This window comes from Poeciliopsis prolifica, unplaced genomic scaffold (assembly GCF_027474105.1).
Source record: "Poeciliopsis prolifica strain line A6 unplaced genomic scaffold, Auburn_PproV2 SCAFFOLD014, whole genome shotgun sequence".
NCBI classification, from domain to species: Eukaryota; Metazoa; Chordata; class Actinopteri; order Cyprinodontiformes; family Poeciliidae; genus Poeciliopsis; species Poeciliopsis prolifica.
Genome location: NW_026562389.1, coordinates 9,653,993 through 9,671,515, shown reverse-complemented (window position 1 = coordinate 9,671,515; position 17,523 = coordinate 9,653,993). Strand labels below are relative to the sequence as shown.

Genomic DNA, 17,523 nt, shown 5'->3' with positions numbered 1-17,523 from the left:
GTCGAAATAATAACGATAAGGCAAGGGTTGACTAAACAGTGGGACCAAAGAGAGGGAAAGATGAAGAGCCGGAGGAGCAGAGCAGGCAGTGCATAAACAGATGGTCATTTTGCTGGTGAACATTAGACATCAGAGATGCTATAGGCACATCTGGAGTGGCAGGAAGCTGCGTGCACAGAGCTGAAGATCTGGCAGTTAATTAGTCATGGTTCAAGACCTCACACTGCAAAAACACGAACCATGAACTTCTGGTCGACTTTCAAGCACAAATATGAAATAAGACAAAACTAGCTAACAAGCAACTTTTCAGAAAGACATAAGAGCTTGCTTTAAGGCAATAATTCCTCAATATTGATAAAAAAAAAAGTCCTAGTACCAGTGGAAATAATGTCCCAGTGGTACTAATACTTTTTATTTCAAAATTAAGGAATTACTCATTTAAAATGAGTTCCTATATCTTGCCGAAAAGTAACTTTTAATAGTTTTCTTATTTCCAGCATACTAACATATTCACACTAGAGCGTAGACCAAAAAAAGTGAAATAATCTGTCAGTACGGCAAGACATTTAAAAACACTTTGGTTTCCCTAGTACAGGTGTGTCAAACTCATTTTCGTTTTGGGCCAAATCAAAATCATGAAGGCTCTCAAAGGGCCGGTTGTGCTAGAACATGTTGATAAAACCTGTTCACAAACTGTTAATATGTCAATAAATTCTTAAAATTACATAATATTTTTGAACATCTTTTTAGTCCCTTCAGGAACTAAAAATGAATAAGACTTTTTATTTACTCGCTGTATAAATCATGGACTATAATCATACATCAACTAAATTCTCAAGAAACTGGAGGGATTGATTGATATAAATTGGCAGTAAACAGATAAAAACTGCATTGATATGATTGATAATATAATATTTAATCACACTTAGTGTGTAGTGTAGTCTGTGGAGGGCCACATAAAAAGCTACGGCGGGCCGGATTTGGCCCCGGGCCTTGAGTTTGACACATGTGCCCTAGAATGACCAGGAGTGTGTCGATGGGGAGAGGGACGTCTGGGTTTCTGTTGTTGACCTGTGACCTCAGCAAACCTATTCTGATCATTTCGTATTTAACTGATCAGGTTAGCACCAGCCAAGAAAAAGTTTGAACCCACAAAAAACAAAGTTTGTTGCTACAACAAACATGGGAATGGTTTGCCTTAATGATAGTGAACACTTCAAACAGGATATGGTCAAAAAGGTTTGACTTGTTTAAGGAACACGATGAGCTTGGAGAGTTTGGTTATGCTTTGTTTCCACTGAGCGGTACGGCATGGGCTGCTGCAGCTCAGCGTGCTATTTTATGGTTTCTGCAGGTTTCATCAACTTAAATTTTAGACTTTTTAAGACATACTTAAGACCATTATGAAATAAATTGAAGACCGGTATCTCAACAGAAATGTACAAAAGAAAACTGCATATTTTACATGGTACAGAATCAACATGGGTTGGCAACAGAAGTGAACCTGTGGCAAAGATGAACGTCATCCTGCAAACTGCAAATTTGCACTTACCCATGATAGATGCAAAAAGCTAGCTAGCTAATTATCATGGGTCACAGAAATCAACAAAAATCTTTGTGACTTAAAAGTTTGAATGTCAGAAAACTCCAACGAGAAAAAGAAGAAAATACTAAATTAGTTTAACCAAAACAAAATTGACGACCTGGGATTAATATATTAATGCATCTAAGTCATTTTAAGGCCTTAATTTTAGGTACGTGAATTAAATTTGTTTTTAAGGACGTGCAGACTGTTTTATAGTCTGATTCAGGAGAGCATTTCCACCACCAGCAAGTTTAATCCAAACGCTTATTGCTAATGACAAGCAATTACATTTTTCTGTCCCCAGTCAGTGAACTGTAATGTGTGATAGTAGCTCCACCCTAACCATTGCCACACATCTGTCACCTACAGTTGAGCTTAAATTTTGTCAATTAACCTATCAGATGCTTACAAAGTCATGACGTCATCATCTGGTCATTCCTAACATGTTTGAATGGACATTTCTTTGCACTTTAAATTTAAAGATAAACTCACATTCTTCTGTCATTCAGGAAATAGAACAAAAACAGTTCATGCTAAATGACTCAAAACAGAAAAGGTTTAGTCTGATTTAATATCAAACACTGAGGAAAAAATCATGTGTTTTCCATCAATGTTAATATTTGGTTTCAGCTGTTTATTATAGATCCAGAACTGGAACTGCTAGTGAGAATCCGTCATAAATTATGGAGTTGAGGCAAAAAAGAAAAGCATATTCAAGAGATTAGATAAACCTTAGTGTCAAAAGAGGAAGTAGAATTGAGACATGAACCTATCCACCCTTTCTTGATGGAGGTGGGATGTGTAGGCAGGAGCTGGCGCTGGTGTCACTGCTCTGTGTTCTTTGTGGCTGTGGAGGAGGAGGAGTTGGAGGGACGGGATTCAGAGTCCTGCGGTGGGAGGTTTAGTGCACCGAGTGGGCAGCAGCTCCAGCATCTGCTCCCTCTTAGCGGCAACCACACTGTGTGTTATTGTTCCCGACAGAGACCAAAAAAGTCACGGGGGGAGGCCGAGACGGGTGGAGGAGGAGAGAAGGAAGAACAGATAGCGGAGAATGACACATGAGCTACGAGAAGTTAAAAAATAAAGACAGAAAGAGCGATGCGTAAATCTGATCGGGTCGGGTTTTAACAGCTGAAAACCGAGGCGGAGTGTGAAGGCATATGTCACCCCAATGAGAGGGAAGGGAGACCCGAAAAGGGGGGAAGCCTCATAAAAGCATCATTAGGGAGTAGGTTGTACCTCCAGGCATACTCGTCCAATGACTCACACCGACGGGTTGTTAGGGAGGAAGAAGAGTTCAGGGCCACAAGATGGGTGTTTGGGATGAACACAAGGTGAGAAACTGATAAATAAAACAGTCCATCACGCTATTTCTTATCTTTCAGTAGGGGCGTAAAACTTTATCCACAATGCAGCCACTAAATAAAATAAACCATTGACTAAATCCAATGGTCAATGGTTCACTTTCATTGAAAACCCCTGGAGGTGAGAGAGTAAACCTCAGAAAGTACTGAGCTGCATCCCTGAATACTATAGAAATATGCTTTACTCTCCCTCAGTAGGGAAATTCAGGTGTACCAAGAGCATCTATATCCATGTAAATATAAAAGCAAAAAAAGAGACTGAGGCTAAATTTACAACAGAAGAAGAAAATGCCATAGTTATTAAAAGTAATCTGCTCAGATTCAAAGAAATGGGCAACAGAGTAGGATCAGTTAAAACATGTGCAAACTGTGAATGCATATCTGCATACAAATCAACATATTTACAAGAAATGGACAAACTATGGGAAACAGCAGGGATGCAAACATATAAGTGGATGTTATAAAGGAAGCAGTAAGAGCACAAAAGAGTGATGTGCACCCAGGACGGAGCAATCTGCATGCATAGAATATTAACATTATCTAACATTTTATGAAGATGTTAGAATCTTTCTTTATAATTTTTGTTTCTTCGGGCCATGATCCAGAATTCGCTTGAGTGACAAAATATTCCATAATTTGTTTTAACTTTGACATAAATGGAGTCAAAAACACCCAAGAACATTTACCCAAAAGGAGACTGACATTAATCCATTCAGTGAACTTGTCTCAACAATGTTTTTGAAGAAAGGTCGACTAATAGAAAGAAGAAAGTCTTTTCTGTCCTTGTGAACTTGGATGGGGAGTTGGTGTCCATCTCCACAGATCACAAACTAAAGAATCAACCCAAGCAAAATAGGACATTCTTTTGACTTGCAGATCTTCTTTCATCTGAAACACTTTGTTTCTTTCATTAATGCATTCTGTTTAGTTGATCATTAAGCTGTTGAAAGCAATTGATGTTGCCATTAAATTAGTCCTGAGTGATTAGCTTTCAGCTGGAGGATTCTGGACCGGTTCGGTCTCGGTGCTGTTGCAAAATGACATCACCTCTGGCAGCTTTCAAACAAAATGAGCTGAGAATCTAAAAGTGGCGATGAAATAAGAGAATAAATTGATGTTTTTATCAACAGTAAACAGAATCGTTCTGTTAATATTTACAGAACAGAAACTTTTCTGCAGCCAAAATACTGAACTGCTGATTTCTGATGCCCTCATACACAATGTGTTAGCAACTTGATCCACAACTGTATCCATTATAAGACGACTTTCACTATTTTATTTTGAATATATATGGACGTAATGTTAAGTATTTTTATTTGTAACCGTTAAAATTTGGACAAATACTGAAATATCTAGTATCTACCAGTAGGTGGCAACACTGTTGGCATTTGAATGTGTAAGATACCTTAGAAACAGCTGCACTGGTGGGATTTCTAGCACAGAAAGTGAAGTTGGGATGGCGTGACGTCTGCTGCAACATCACTGCTTCTGGAAACTGTTTATCAAGTCAGGATTCAGATCATTTTACCCTTTCACCATCTTGTGTTTGCACACCTTCAGGTATTTTGTTCTAAATTTTTAGAAGGAACTATTAACCATCCATCACAGGACAAACAACCATGGGTTCACACACTCCCACAGTCATTTCTATGGACTGTGGAAGGAAGCTGGAGTACCTAGAAACATACAATGCATGCAGAAAGACCCCAACCTTGGATTCGAACCAGAAACTCCTTGTTGCAAGATATGAGGTCAGCTAGAGCTGTTCTGGTTTGATCAAAAGGTCATGAGCTGCATTGTTTTGTCTTAATTAATTTGGAAGTTGCCAAAAGCATCTGCTTGCTGCATAAACATAAACATGATCTCAATAAGTGTCAACTGGCCTAAATGAGATCAGCACCAAACAATCTGAGAAGGGCTGCAGTTGTTGGCAGTCGACGTGTTTCCATTACAAATGTGTGCAAAACTTTGTCAATATTTCGCTAATGTCCAAAAAACACAATTTTTATGTTTTCATGAAATAAGAAACGTGACTAAAATCGCACGATAATAAGTTTGTTCTTGTGATAACTCAGTAGAAATTATAACGGCTATCGTTGTCTTCTTCTTTATGGTTTGCACCAGTGGCAACATCTGCTTGTTGGTCATGTGACTCGTGTGATGTGAAAGTGTTTCCATTGCTCATCCCCGCACCAAAAGTTTTTTTTTTCAAAACTGGCATGCTTCCATCAGGCAAATTTCTCTACACAGGCCTTGGCTGTGAGTGTGCACAATAGTTTCTCAATTTTCATCTTTTTCAGTTTAGTATTGAGCAAACAACTTGTGTGTAATGAAGTGTCTCAAGATACTTTTTGTAATGGAGCTTCTCTGAAGGTTAAATTGTAAATGTGCCTTCATTTGACCCTCTCAGGCTGCTGTCTGTCAGTGGGGTTATACGGGTTGTGCCATTTGGCTGAACTCCGAACTAAATCATCTATTAACAGTCATTCCCACCTTTGGCCACTTGTGTTTGTCCTTTTGGGATTTCTCGCACATATCTGACATGTTGGTAACATGTTACTGTGCACGAGTATGAGGAATGTGGGAATGGTTTTGGCTGCGGTGATTTGCTGACAGCCCTCTGTGTACACAGGGCCGATGATAGAACGAGAATTATAAAGATATAAAAATGTCTGAGCGAGGGATACAGAGAGGATTTTAGCTTACACCTGTGAGTTCAGAAGTTCATCTGTGGATTGTGCTGAAACTGTGCAACAGGCTCCGAATGCCGTGCAACCCTGTGCTCAGAGTTTCACAGATATACAGATACAGAAGTGGAGTTAATTAGCAGCAGCTGATGGAGCCTCGTGCTGCTGAAACCTCATCCAGCGCTAGCTAACGAAAGCAGTCTTCCAACTCAACCGGTTTTAGAAAGTATAGTCATCTTTTCTCACTGAAGAGGCAGAACAATAAAATGCTTTTGTAAAACCTCAGGTGCAGAAAATGTCTTTATAAAAATCAACAGTCAAAATAACAGGAAATACAAATCTGGAATGGCCTTTGACCCTTTTCTTGAAGCTCAATGTATTCCTCTGAAACTCCATGAGGTAGATCAACACAAGGTAACAGATAATTACAAAGGCAAATCAAAAATGCGGCAATAAAAAAAATACATCAAAGTAAAAATCTGAAAGGTGTGGCATGCATTTGTATTCAGCCCCTCTGATGCCCCTAAATAAAATCCAGACACAAGAAATGAGAAGGTGCTGCGATAAGAGACCAAGCTTCAATTCTTTGGCCAAAAATATGTTCTGTCGAAAGTATCGCACCATTCCCATGGTGGAACATGGTGTTGGCAGCATCATGCTGTGGAGATGTAAACTAAAAAAAACTGCATAGCACTTGAGCGTGGAGCAGACGTTTCCCTTCCGCTAGGACTAGAAAATAAAAATAAAGCCAAAGCTACGATGGCAAGATTTAAAACAAAGCATATTAAGTTAAAATGGCCTAGTCAAAGCCTAGATCTAAATTTGTGTTGGTGTGTAGCATAAGATTGAAATAAAATGCATTGGAATTTGTGGTTGGAACACGACGAAATGTGGAAAAGTGGTTAGGGTGAAAATAATGTTTAAAAATATCTGAATATGTGAAAGAAAACATTAGAAAAATGTTTTATTTCTTCCCTTAATTGACGTCTTCCATGGGGTCATGCAGACACAGCGGATCGGAGCTCCTTTTATGGTTTTGTTGTTTTTATCAGATCATCTACATTTCTTTTATGTTTCATCAAATTTCTGGCACAATGACAATAAACAAATTCTGATTAGTATTTTTTTTTTATTGTAAACAGGAAACGAGGAAAAAACCAAACTCCTGCTGTACATCCTGCGCACACTGACCCGACTCGACATCCGACCAAACTTAAAAAAGGAGATATTACAATAAAATTAGACTTACCATAAATCTGAGGGTCCTGGCATGAGCTTTTTCTTTCCACAGAAATATGGTTCAAAATCTTGTGTCTTGAGCCTGTGGGCGTAGTCTATATATCCAGATACCTCCTGTCCAAGAGTATTATAATCCCTTATGAAAATGACCGACTGTAAAAGAGGAGAGAAAAAAGAAAGGAGAGCCTCTGTGTAAATCATCATGACCATTAAACCTTTTTTCTGGGGAAAGACCAGTAAGGACAAATGTCGGGTTTTTGGACAGATGAAAGGCATCTGGCAGGAATAGACCAATCTTCAAATACAAAGGGTCTTGTTAAATTTTGACACATGTTGAGGATAAAAATGACTCAAACTGATGTCGTCCTGGAGAAGCGGTGGAGAGGTGGGCCGTCTGCAGAATATCCTGCTTAGATAAGAGCGTGGGACTCCTCAGGGCCCGAATCTTTTAACTTACAGTAACTGGAGTGTGATTTCCGTTCCAACACTCCCACAGTCAGAGCAGGAAAGTCTCTTTAAATGCCTTGAAATGTGAAGTTTAGATATAAAAGTTCTCGTGCAAACACCGGACGTGACCAGACCTTTTTATTCATGGGCGTCTCAAGTTGTCTGGTTATTGCCTTTATTTGAATTATGTTGAAGATGGGATGTTTTTCAGCTTTTTATACTTAGCCTGAACAAATTGGTTAGCTCAACAACATTCATACACTGCAGGCCTCTTTAGGTAGATTGAGTTACCTGTACTTCTAAGAGTATGCACTGTTTTTAGGTGGAAGGCAAATTGCTATTCTAATTTTGCGTGTTTTTAAATCACAGCAAACAAAAAAAGCTGCATTTTAATGAAAAATAACAGCAAGTTTAAAAGAGATGATGACACTCCCATATTGTTCTCTTACTGCTGTAACACACAGTTAAATTGAACAGATTTGAACTGAACTTAAAGGTTAGGTTGTTCATTATCCTTTCTGTACAAAATCATTGTTGAATAAGGAGATTTTGGTCTGGTTAGTTATGCCTGACTTCAGATCTGTTCAAAATCCCAACTTGTCTTTTCCAGCAGCCATTGCACAGCGTAAGGCGGTAAAACCAGCTGACCACGATTGCTGGAGCTCCACTTGGGTTGCTCGGTAATGGCGCAGCGCCCTTTGGTTGTGATTTAACAATCAGCTCATTTTCCAGGCATCAAAAAATATGAACTTATGGCCATAACATGAGCTGGTATTGAACTGAATTTGGAGAAATTGTCAAATGTACTTGACCTGTTTCTTACATTTGTTGTAATTTGATAATGTATAAATAAAATGAATTGAAATTAAAAGAGCTTAGGGCTGAACACACATATTCTGTCTTTTCATGTTTTTGCAGCAGACCTTTAATGTTATGGAATATAAAAGAAAAATATCACCCAAGATTATGCTTGAGCTTTGCAGGCAGTGCTGGTGACAGACCAAACACACAAATCAGATGTAGAGACAATGAGTGCAGCAGGGGAAGCAGGTCTGGGTTCTTCAATGTAAGCATATCCTCACTATAAAAACAATTTTTCCAGCTGCTTATCGGTGAGAGCCTCTTTAAAGTCGCGTTTAAACAACCAGTGGAAGAAAAGGATGAGAAATGACTTTATCACTGGATTCAGACAAAGAGATCTGGAGCAAAGTCGTTAAAAACCAACCTGGGTAAAAGCTGAACATGAATTGATCTTTTTATGTTGACTTGATAGTGCAGATAACTTCTGATGACAAAGGACGGGAAGAACTCCCAACAAAGAATGGACTCAGGTGTGAAGAGGTTGTTTTGTCTGCCTGTTCCCACAAAGAAAAGATGTTTTTCTTTCTTTTCTGACTCCTTTTGTGTTTGACATGTCTTGTTTGCTCTGAGCATGAGTAAGTCAAGCTTTTCTGCTTACAGTAACACCTCCTTGCAGGATACCTCAGAGTACGGTATCCCATTTGTGTGCCTGTCAGGACCTGGGCCCTCTCTGCAGGGCAGGGGCTGCAGAGCTCAGAGGAAAAAACACATCTTTCATGTTTCCATGGAGCACATTTATTTTTGCAATTCCAGTATGCGCAGATATATGGTCAATGGAAATAAATGCACCTATGGATAAACATATTAATAATTTTGTTTCAGTGTACATGCAGAGCACGGCTCACTTCTTTCAAATATGGAGAGTTTAGAATAAACATATCACGCTCTGATTTGCTGCTAAACAAGCGAGTTTCCAGGATCCTTGTTGAAGGAAGCTGGGGAACCTCCACTTTACGCCATGGAAAACAAACAGAGGCTTTACATCACCTGTCAACAATTGTGAAGAACAGGTGCGGTGACCTCACAGGGCAGTGAGGGAGAGGCCCCGCTTTACGGCAAACATCAGTCTGGTTAATAGTGGAGACGCTGAGAGCTGCTCAGCCCCCAGCTAGAGATACTGGCTCATTGTTTTACTCTGTTTGCCCCTCTTTGAAATCCTCGTCATGTGTGTCCTTTAGAAACTTCACTGGTGACCTTAGGTAGAAGGTTACATAAACTAATAAGCAGACTTGGAGAATCCTTTAATCTGCAATTCAACACAACAAAAGCATTTCAAGGCCCAGCAGCCACTGCTCTCTTATAAAGTCTCAAAAAATCGCCGAACATGTTTGTGTTCAGAAACGAGCAGTTAAACTGAACCCGGCTGACACGAATCGAGCTCCGATAAATAACCCTCTGCCTCTTTCTGCTCAGATGTGAATTACTCCACCGACCAATCTTTCAAAGCCTGAAAGAGATGGATTTACAAATCTGTCTCAAACAGAAGCTGACGGGGGCTGACACGTACTGTGCCCCGTCTTTGTGCTTTTGACAATGTCCTACAGGTGGGAAGACAATGGCTGGACCACCTGACATCCTGTGGCATCTGTGTGTGTGTGTGTGTGACTGTACACACAAGCAGAAACCTAAACAAAGCTCGCAAGCCACGGGACGGGGTAATGAACTCTGCAGAAACACACAAACAGTCAGCTGTCGGTAACGTCTGTGGATGTCTGTCGCCTTTGTTTTCTCAGAGAGTCCTGTTGACGTTTTCTCAGCCGATGTGCTCGTCCTTTCAACATGTTGAGTGCAGCCGGTTCAACGTGCTGAAAGGACGTCGGGGCTCTCAGTGAGCGAGATTATTCTGCAGCTAAACTGTTCCTAATGCACAAACCCAATAGGATCGTGTGTCTTTTTTTTTTATCAGATGAGCTTATTCATTAACTTGGTCATTTATTTTTGTTATTTTTGTTGTGAGCTGTAAAGTGCATTAATCTTATGATATTCAATAATAAGGAATGCACTGATAAAGCCTAATTCTGGCACTAGGATCAAATTCACTGAGGGACTCCATTGTTCATAATGATTCTCGCTAATTTGTTTCATTTAATGGCAAGAAGTTTAAAAATGTTACATCCTGACTTGCTTTATTAGCTGCATTAACTTTCTTTTGTCAGTAAAGCAAAAATAATGTGACATGTTGAATGGAAACCTTTCAGCCAAAGGTTACATACAGAAACATACAGTTTTCTCCCATGACCCCTGAACTCCACAGGCTTAATTCACCAAATTACTTCACAACTGGCTTACTGTTGGGCTTCGATTTTTACTTTCCATTTCGCTCTCTTGTTTACATTTAGGCACCAAAACAACTTGATTGGAGGCACAAAAGATTATTCATCAAATCGAAGAAATGTGTATTTTAATCACTGAATCCCAGCCAGAATCCCACAGACTAGAGAAACATCAAATGAAAAAAAACGGCACAATTTTCTTCCAGTAAGCTGGTTAATGATCATGTACTGAAGAACTCAAAACTGGTGGTAAACAAATCAAGATGGTTTCAACACTGACCGTCTGTGCTTTACCCTTCCCCCATGTTGGCGCTCTGACACGAACCTATCTGCCAGCTTGTTCCTCTTGTTCCTCATCCCACAGCCCACCTCTGCCCACACCAGCTCCCTCAGGCCCCGGGAACAATCCTGCAGTGTCAGGGAGCCGTGCAGGTGTCTTGCGGCGTCAGCTGCCACACTGTTTATTATTGGTGGTCTGAGCCTTCGGAGGAATCCCAGGCCATCACTAACAACTGTGTAAATTTGTTAGGGTAAGGAAAACATGGCCTGCAGTACAGAAACGGTTTTAGTTGGGAACTCGTTTTCTGGGTAGCTTTCCTCTTTCTTGATATTTGCTGATGACTGAGTGCATGTGCTGTGGAGAGATTGGGGTGGGTTTTGGGAGTGGGATGAGGGGTGGGAGGTTTGCTTATTTGACTTGGAAGTGACTTCACACGGCCAGCTTGTGAAATAGATGCAATGGTGGAAACCATATGTGCTGAGGTGACTTGCATCAGTGGGGATCTACCCAAATTACACTTCCTGCAGGATACGCTATCCAGAGCCAGAGCTCACGAACTCACAGGTTTGTTACCAGTGGAGCATTGCTGTTAGCCTGTCTTATATTTATTTAATCTTATGTAAAGGCTTTAACACATATTACAGTGAAAATCTTTATTAATTTTCTTTAGATCTAATTCTGTGACAATCTATGAAATGTATATGTAATATGGTTTCCATCCATCCCAGTGAAGCATTTTTATACAAAACTCTAATTTCATAATAATGCACTTGATGCTTTTTTTTCTGCCTTACAGATTTCTTCTACTTTTGATTTTTTTTTGTCATCACCTTTCAGCTCGTTTAAAACATTTCATTATCACGTTAAGATAAACTACAAAAAACAGTTTTCATATCAAGATTCATGAAAGGAAAAAAGTTGCCGATAGGAACCGGGCCCTGAAAAGGTAATGACCCGCCGTCAGCAGTAACGACCACCAGCAATTCTTTGCAGAATTGTTTTAATTCAGAAACATTTGATGGTTTAAATTATGAAAATCCAGTTTATGGTCATACAAAAGTAATTTTAAGTCCAAACTTTGACTTTCTCTCGCTGAAACCTTCATTTTTCAGTTCTATTAGATGCTATTTTTTTCTGTCCCAACGATGTGATTTATCATACCTTTGTTAGGGTGTTCAGGCCATTGCTGATACAAAAAGAGGCAAAACACTCTGAAATTTTAAGATTATTCTCAGAAACCTTCCAGAAAGGTTTCTGAGAGTCTAGAAATTTCTTACTTTCAAAAGTCACAACTTTACTAAGAAAAAATTTGATTTTATGGAAAATCTTTTAGTATTAGAAAAAAATAAATATGTTGAGTTTTTGGTGGAAATGTGCAACTTTGTTTGCTATCAAAAATTGCTCTAATACTTCAAATATTGTAAAATGGCAAAATATGTTTTCATGCTACAGATAATGTACAAACATAAAAACAACAGATCCTTAGAACTGAATCATTTCACAAGCATGAAGATGCTTTTACTAATCAAAATGAGAAATGTTGCCATGTCTGCAGTTTTAATAGTTCAGCTGTTAAAACTTTCTGCCATGCAAATAACAACAAAATAAATTAATTAATCTTTACATCTAGTAGTAATTGTCTGATCTGATTTTGAGTGCAAGCAACAGGGCTGAAAATAATCAGAGGGCATTTAATTTTTTTTATTTTTATGTTTTTGCTCTTTTATGATGATAGGGTGTGTCACTACACAGCGAATAAAAAATGCACAAGCAAAGTGTTCAAAAGGACTCGTTGCTCTGTGATGTGGTTGTATCTGTATTCCCTTAAGCCCAACACAAAGGTTGGTCAGGCCCACAAAACACTTGACTAAATAAATACACTGGCATGGTGGGTTTTCCCTTTTTAATTATCCGTTTAATACCATTTTCTGGTTCCTACCAGTGTATTTCTAGACAGAGTGAACAGGATATGTTCTATTTAATGAATTTAAACAACAATAAAAATTGTGTGGGTTCTAACAATATACAACAATATATCAGGAAACAACATTAAAGTAAATAAACGGAAAATTCTCAATTTGCAATCCTTGGACTTCCAAAGAATGTAGAGCATATATCTGTGTTAAAATGACGGAACTTCAGGTTTTTTCCAATTGCATCCATGGACTTGCTGCATGTGTGTTTTTGCACAAATAAATAAATCCAAAAGCAGGTGTCCTCGCGTTGAGCTCTCTAAACACCCAATGGTAGTCAGCTACGCCCAGTGAGGTTAGCCATGAGGGCAGAGCGACTGCGGCCAAACACCAAAACGGGAATCAGCTCCGCCAATCAGTCAGGAAGGCAAAAAGCAGCTAGCTCAACCCTGGGTTGCGTTGGCTCCTGCCTCTTCGGAGAGGCCGGCAGTAAAGCCATCACCACAAAATAAGTGGCTTGAACCCACGCGGTTGAAATTACAGGGCACTCCGAATCAGAAAATGCTATTCTGCTTTTCGCAATTGATGTTTAAGAAATTCTATTAAAACCTCCCCAGTTGGGCCCAAAACGCAGCTTTGCTGTTTTTCCTCCATGCTGGCTTGAGAAATCCTGCTTTATCTGGAGATTTCTAACGCTCTGCAGAAGTAGCAAGCTGGTATGCACACAATGGGGTACGTATTGATACATGATGCCTCAGTGGAAGCTGAGGTTGTGTTGAGGAGGTATGAATGTAGCATTTAGCAAATTGCAAAATCTGAAGGCCAAGAATAACCACAACATGCCTCTATTGTAGAGAGGGGAATGCAACTTCCTGCTTAAGCAAGAAGCAGAAATGGTAATATGAGCAAACATCATCAGATGACCAGTTTTAATGTTGTTCTTTTTATGCTCCACATAGTTTAAATATGCAGAATTATGTGTTTTCTTTCTGAAGGTCTGCCTCCAGGAAGTCATCTAAACAGCTCCTCCAGTAACCTTTTAATATTTTTACCAGCGTTGCACTGAGAAGTAGCTCCTATAATGAGCTCTACTGATGTGCGGTTCCACCAGGTGTTTGCTAATTGCTGCTGGCTAGTCTGAAGGAGCTGCTCTGTGAAGTGGAAGCTTTGAAACTGCAGCTTTAAGGAGATTGTTTCTAGGAGATTGAAAGATTTCTCAAGTATGAATGAGAATCATAATGACACTCAAGTTATGTTTTTGATGAGAAAATAACAAACATGATGTTAAAGCTTAAAACAAGAGTCAGTTTTACACAACACTGCCCCTTTAAAGAAAGATATCTCTGCCAACAAAGGTAAAAGAAATCAAACTCAAACATTTACAGCAGAAACTCTGAACAACATAACCAACAGGCTCTTCTTTTAGTTTTGCTCCTGCACTTTCCCATGTTTACTTGTCAGGAAACATCTCATAAAACTTTCTGTTCCACCAACAGAGAAGTGGCAGATCAGTCTCTGGTCCTCACAGCTGCAGCAGTTAAAGATTTTCCTCCATGTTGAGAAAAAGCTGTCAGCTTGACAGGTGGCATCACTTACAACGCTTGTCTCAGGACCCTGCATAGCAAAGAGGAGGTGGACGGGAGGGGAGTAACGTTTCTGCTTTGTGCGAGAGCAAAGAAGAAAGTCCGGCCTCTACAGTAAATTAGCTGCATGCCTGAATTCATGGAGGAATTACGGGTTGAGGATAGCAGGCGGGTCTGGCACATGCGGTCACAACACAAATCAGTCAGATGCCATCTCAGCGACGAATTTCAGACACCAAAGTGACCGAGGAAGGCATATCTTTTTCCTGCCCTCCTCTCCCAGAATCGTTTTCCACATTCCTCTGGCTTTTAAATTACCAGTTTGGCCTAAAATATATGAGTGTGAAAGCAGAGCAGCAAGGTCACTTTTTCTCTGGTAAGGTTGCAAAAGGTTCTCCAAAAAAAACTGGAAGCTTTTAGTGTTATTGACTGTGAGAAAACTTTGATCCCTTTTGTTCCATCTACTCATTTAAATATAGCGAAAGTCTTTTACATGTTGTTGCAAGACTGTCAGTCAATGTACATTAGCTGCCACACATACAGACATTTTCAAATCAGAAGAAGTTTATAGACGGTTTCATGGGAGCATTAAAGCCTAAATGTTGACATTTTATGACATGTATTCCATTTAATGTTCTCACAATGAATTACTGGATGATTTCTGCTTGAGTAGGCCTCTGTAAAAAGTATAAACATAAGTTTTACTATAAACAAAACAATGCAATAAAGATATTTTAACAGATGTTGTTTTTATAGCTTTACAGTTTAATCTCCCTGATGTCAAAACAAACTCTCAGCTTGAGGCAATTTGCTTCCGGAAATCCCCAGAACTCCAATGGGAAGGTTTTCAGTTTTTCATAAGCAGATATGTGAGACCAATGTATATGTCATTAATGTCACTGGGAAACCACACGAGTTAAATATAAGGATTTCACCTTCTTGGTGCAAAAATGCGATTTCATGACAGCTTATGGTTGTTTTCACACTTGGAAGGAGAAGAACCCTGAAGCAATTTTTTATTTTTAAAGTTGCCATCGATTATGTACGACATCGTAGTCGGGCTATTTTACATAGAAAAAAAAGCAACTTTTTGCCAAAGAACTCATAAAATTTTGAATTAATCTCAGAAAATTTCAAGAAAAAACAGAAAATTCTGGAGTTTCAAAAGTTGAAAATTGTCAAGATTTTGAACTTTTGACAGAAAATTTCTGGTGGGTTTCAGCTCATTTTTGACCTTTTAAACTCACAGATGTTTTGCTGGTGAATAATAAAAAAAAAAGCACAAGTGAAGTGTTCAAAAGGACCTGTTGCTCTGTGATGTGGTTCTATCAAAGATTGGTCAGATCCCTAGAAACACTTTGCTAAATACACTGGCACGGTGGAGTTTCCCTTTTTAGATGATCTGTTTACCATCCTGTTCTTTTGAGAGATGAAGACAAACAAATATGTGTAAATCTGCACAAAGCGAACAGGTTGCATTTCACATAATCAACTTACAGAGCAATAAAAATTGCTTTGGTGACAAAAACCATAAAAAATTGTCAGGAAACATATGTATTATAAGAAATAGACACTAAAGTTCACTGAGACTTTCCAATTTGCATCTGGCTAAAAATATATATAAAAAAACATGTCTGGAACTTCAAATGTTGAAAATTGTCGACTTTTTATTCTAGAAACATAAAGACTTTTGAAAATTTCCAAATTTTTTCTATAACATTTCTGAGATTAATCACCTTTTTACAAAATAATTTGCATTCATTTTGAAAAGTCTGGATTCTTCAGTGGAGATGGTGGATTTTTCTATGAATCACAACTTTAAATAGTTCATGGAAACTCTTCTAGACACAAATTTCTTCAAAAATATTGGAAAACAAACACACCTCAGGAAGTTGAAGAGCCAAAACGGTTTCCACTGTGGGTGTTAATGCATATTAAGTTATTTTTAGGGTTTAAACCAATAAAATAGGCAGCTATAAGCGTTTTAGAAAGTGTCTCAAGTATTCACATATTTCAGCTATTTGCGGACCGCTGCGGTCCTTAAACCCCGCAGGGGGTACCACTTTATACCAATAAAGTTGTATATCGCCACTTTATTGGTGATATAAAGATTGTGAGCTACACCAATTAATTAAATGCTTTCCAAATGCTACATTGACATGCTGCTATAATCAGATTCTATGACTGGACTGAAACTAAGAAAAAGCAGCCAAAGTCCAAACAAAAACCTACAAATAGTCAAGAAAAGTATTGGTCAATTTTATAAAATGTCCAGCTGTTTTGAAGGAAAAAACAAAAAAATCTGCACTATAAAGACATTTTATACACCAAATCACAGCATAAATCTTTGACAGGAATTACATTTAGCTGTAGATTACAAACACGCTTAGAGTTATGCGACAGCCATCAGATAAGCATTCTTCTTGGAGGGCATGAGTGCTTCACATCCTTGTAGCACATCGTTAAAAAATGATCCTAATTATCGCAGGGCTTTGCAAACATTCCACATTTGCTTTGCTTCTAAAGTGGACATAAACATGGCCGCCACAAACAGCTCTTTTAGGTTCACTCCCTTCCTGTTATTTGAGGTGGATGCTTTAATAGATTCTTTTAAGAGCAGGGAAGTGCATGATGCATTGGTCAGCTGCATCTGCAGCTCGACAGATGCAGCAGCAGACCTTCTCACAAAGTTTCTGCGCCGGAGGAAGGAACCACATTACGGTGGTCCGGCTGCACTAAACACATACCGATCTTTCACACCAACGCTTGCAACTATTTAAAGATCAAGCAGCAGCTTCCAGTTGTACAACTGGGATGTGGTAGTTTTACTTCTGACTGAATTGGGCTTATAAGTCTGCAGAGTTTGAAAACATTTTACATTGAAGACAAAAATGTTTGTTTGCCGCTACTTTGCCTGAGAAGCAATTTTAAAGGGGCGGTTAAATCAACGTTTTTGAGCTTAACACCATGCTATTATGATGTTCCCTCATGAAAAACACACCAAGTGTTGACTTGGTTCTTTCATGCATGTTTGAGAAATATTTTAATCTCCACGGCAACCAGTCAGCTCGGCAAAATGCCTGGTTGGACTAGCTACGCTTTAGAACTGAAATGTCCAAGTTCCCAAGCTTCCGCCTCACAGAGCAGTCCTGTCCCGCAGCTCCTCCATTCAGCTCCTTCAGACTAGCAACAGGAATTAGCAAACACCTGGTAGAATGCTGGTAAAAATGTTAAAGGGTTAACAGAGGAGCGATATCGTAATGACTTCCTGGGCACGGAGTTTCAGAAAGA

At 39.1% G+C, this 17,523-nt stretch overlaps 1 protein-coding gene and 1 long non-coding RNA gene across 3 annotated transcripts in view; one reads left to right on the top strand and one right to left on the bottom strand.

Moving 5' to 3' along the window:
• The window catches only part of cfap299 (cilia and flagella associated protein 299), a 68,105-nt gene that overhangs the window by 11,290 nt on the left and 39,292 nt on the right, over window positions 1-17,523 (bottom strand). The window contains exon 4 of the mRNA XM_055039481.1: window positions 6,886-7,028. Coding sequence (XP_054895456.1) covers window positions 6,886-7,028 — 143 coding nt within the window. The remainder of the gene's footprint in view (window positions 1-6,885; window positions 7,029-17,523) is intronic.
• The window catches only part of LOC129365932 (uncharacterized), a 46,182-nt gene that overhangs the window by 18,408 nt on the left and 10,251 nt on the right, over window positions 1-17,523 (top strand). The window lies entirely within an intron of this gene.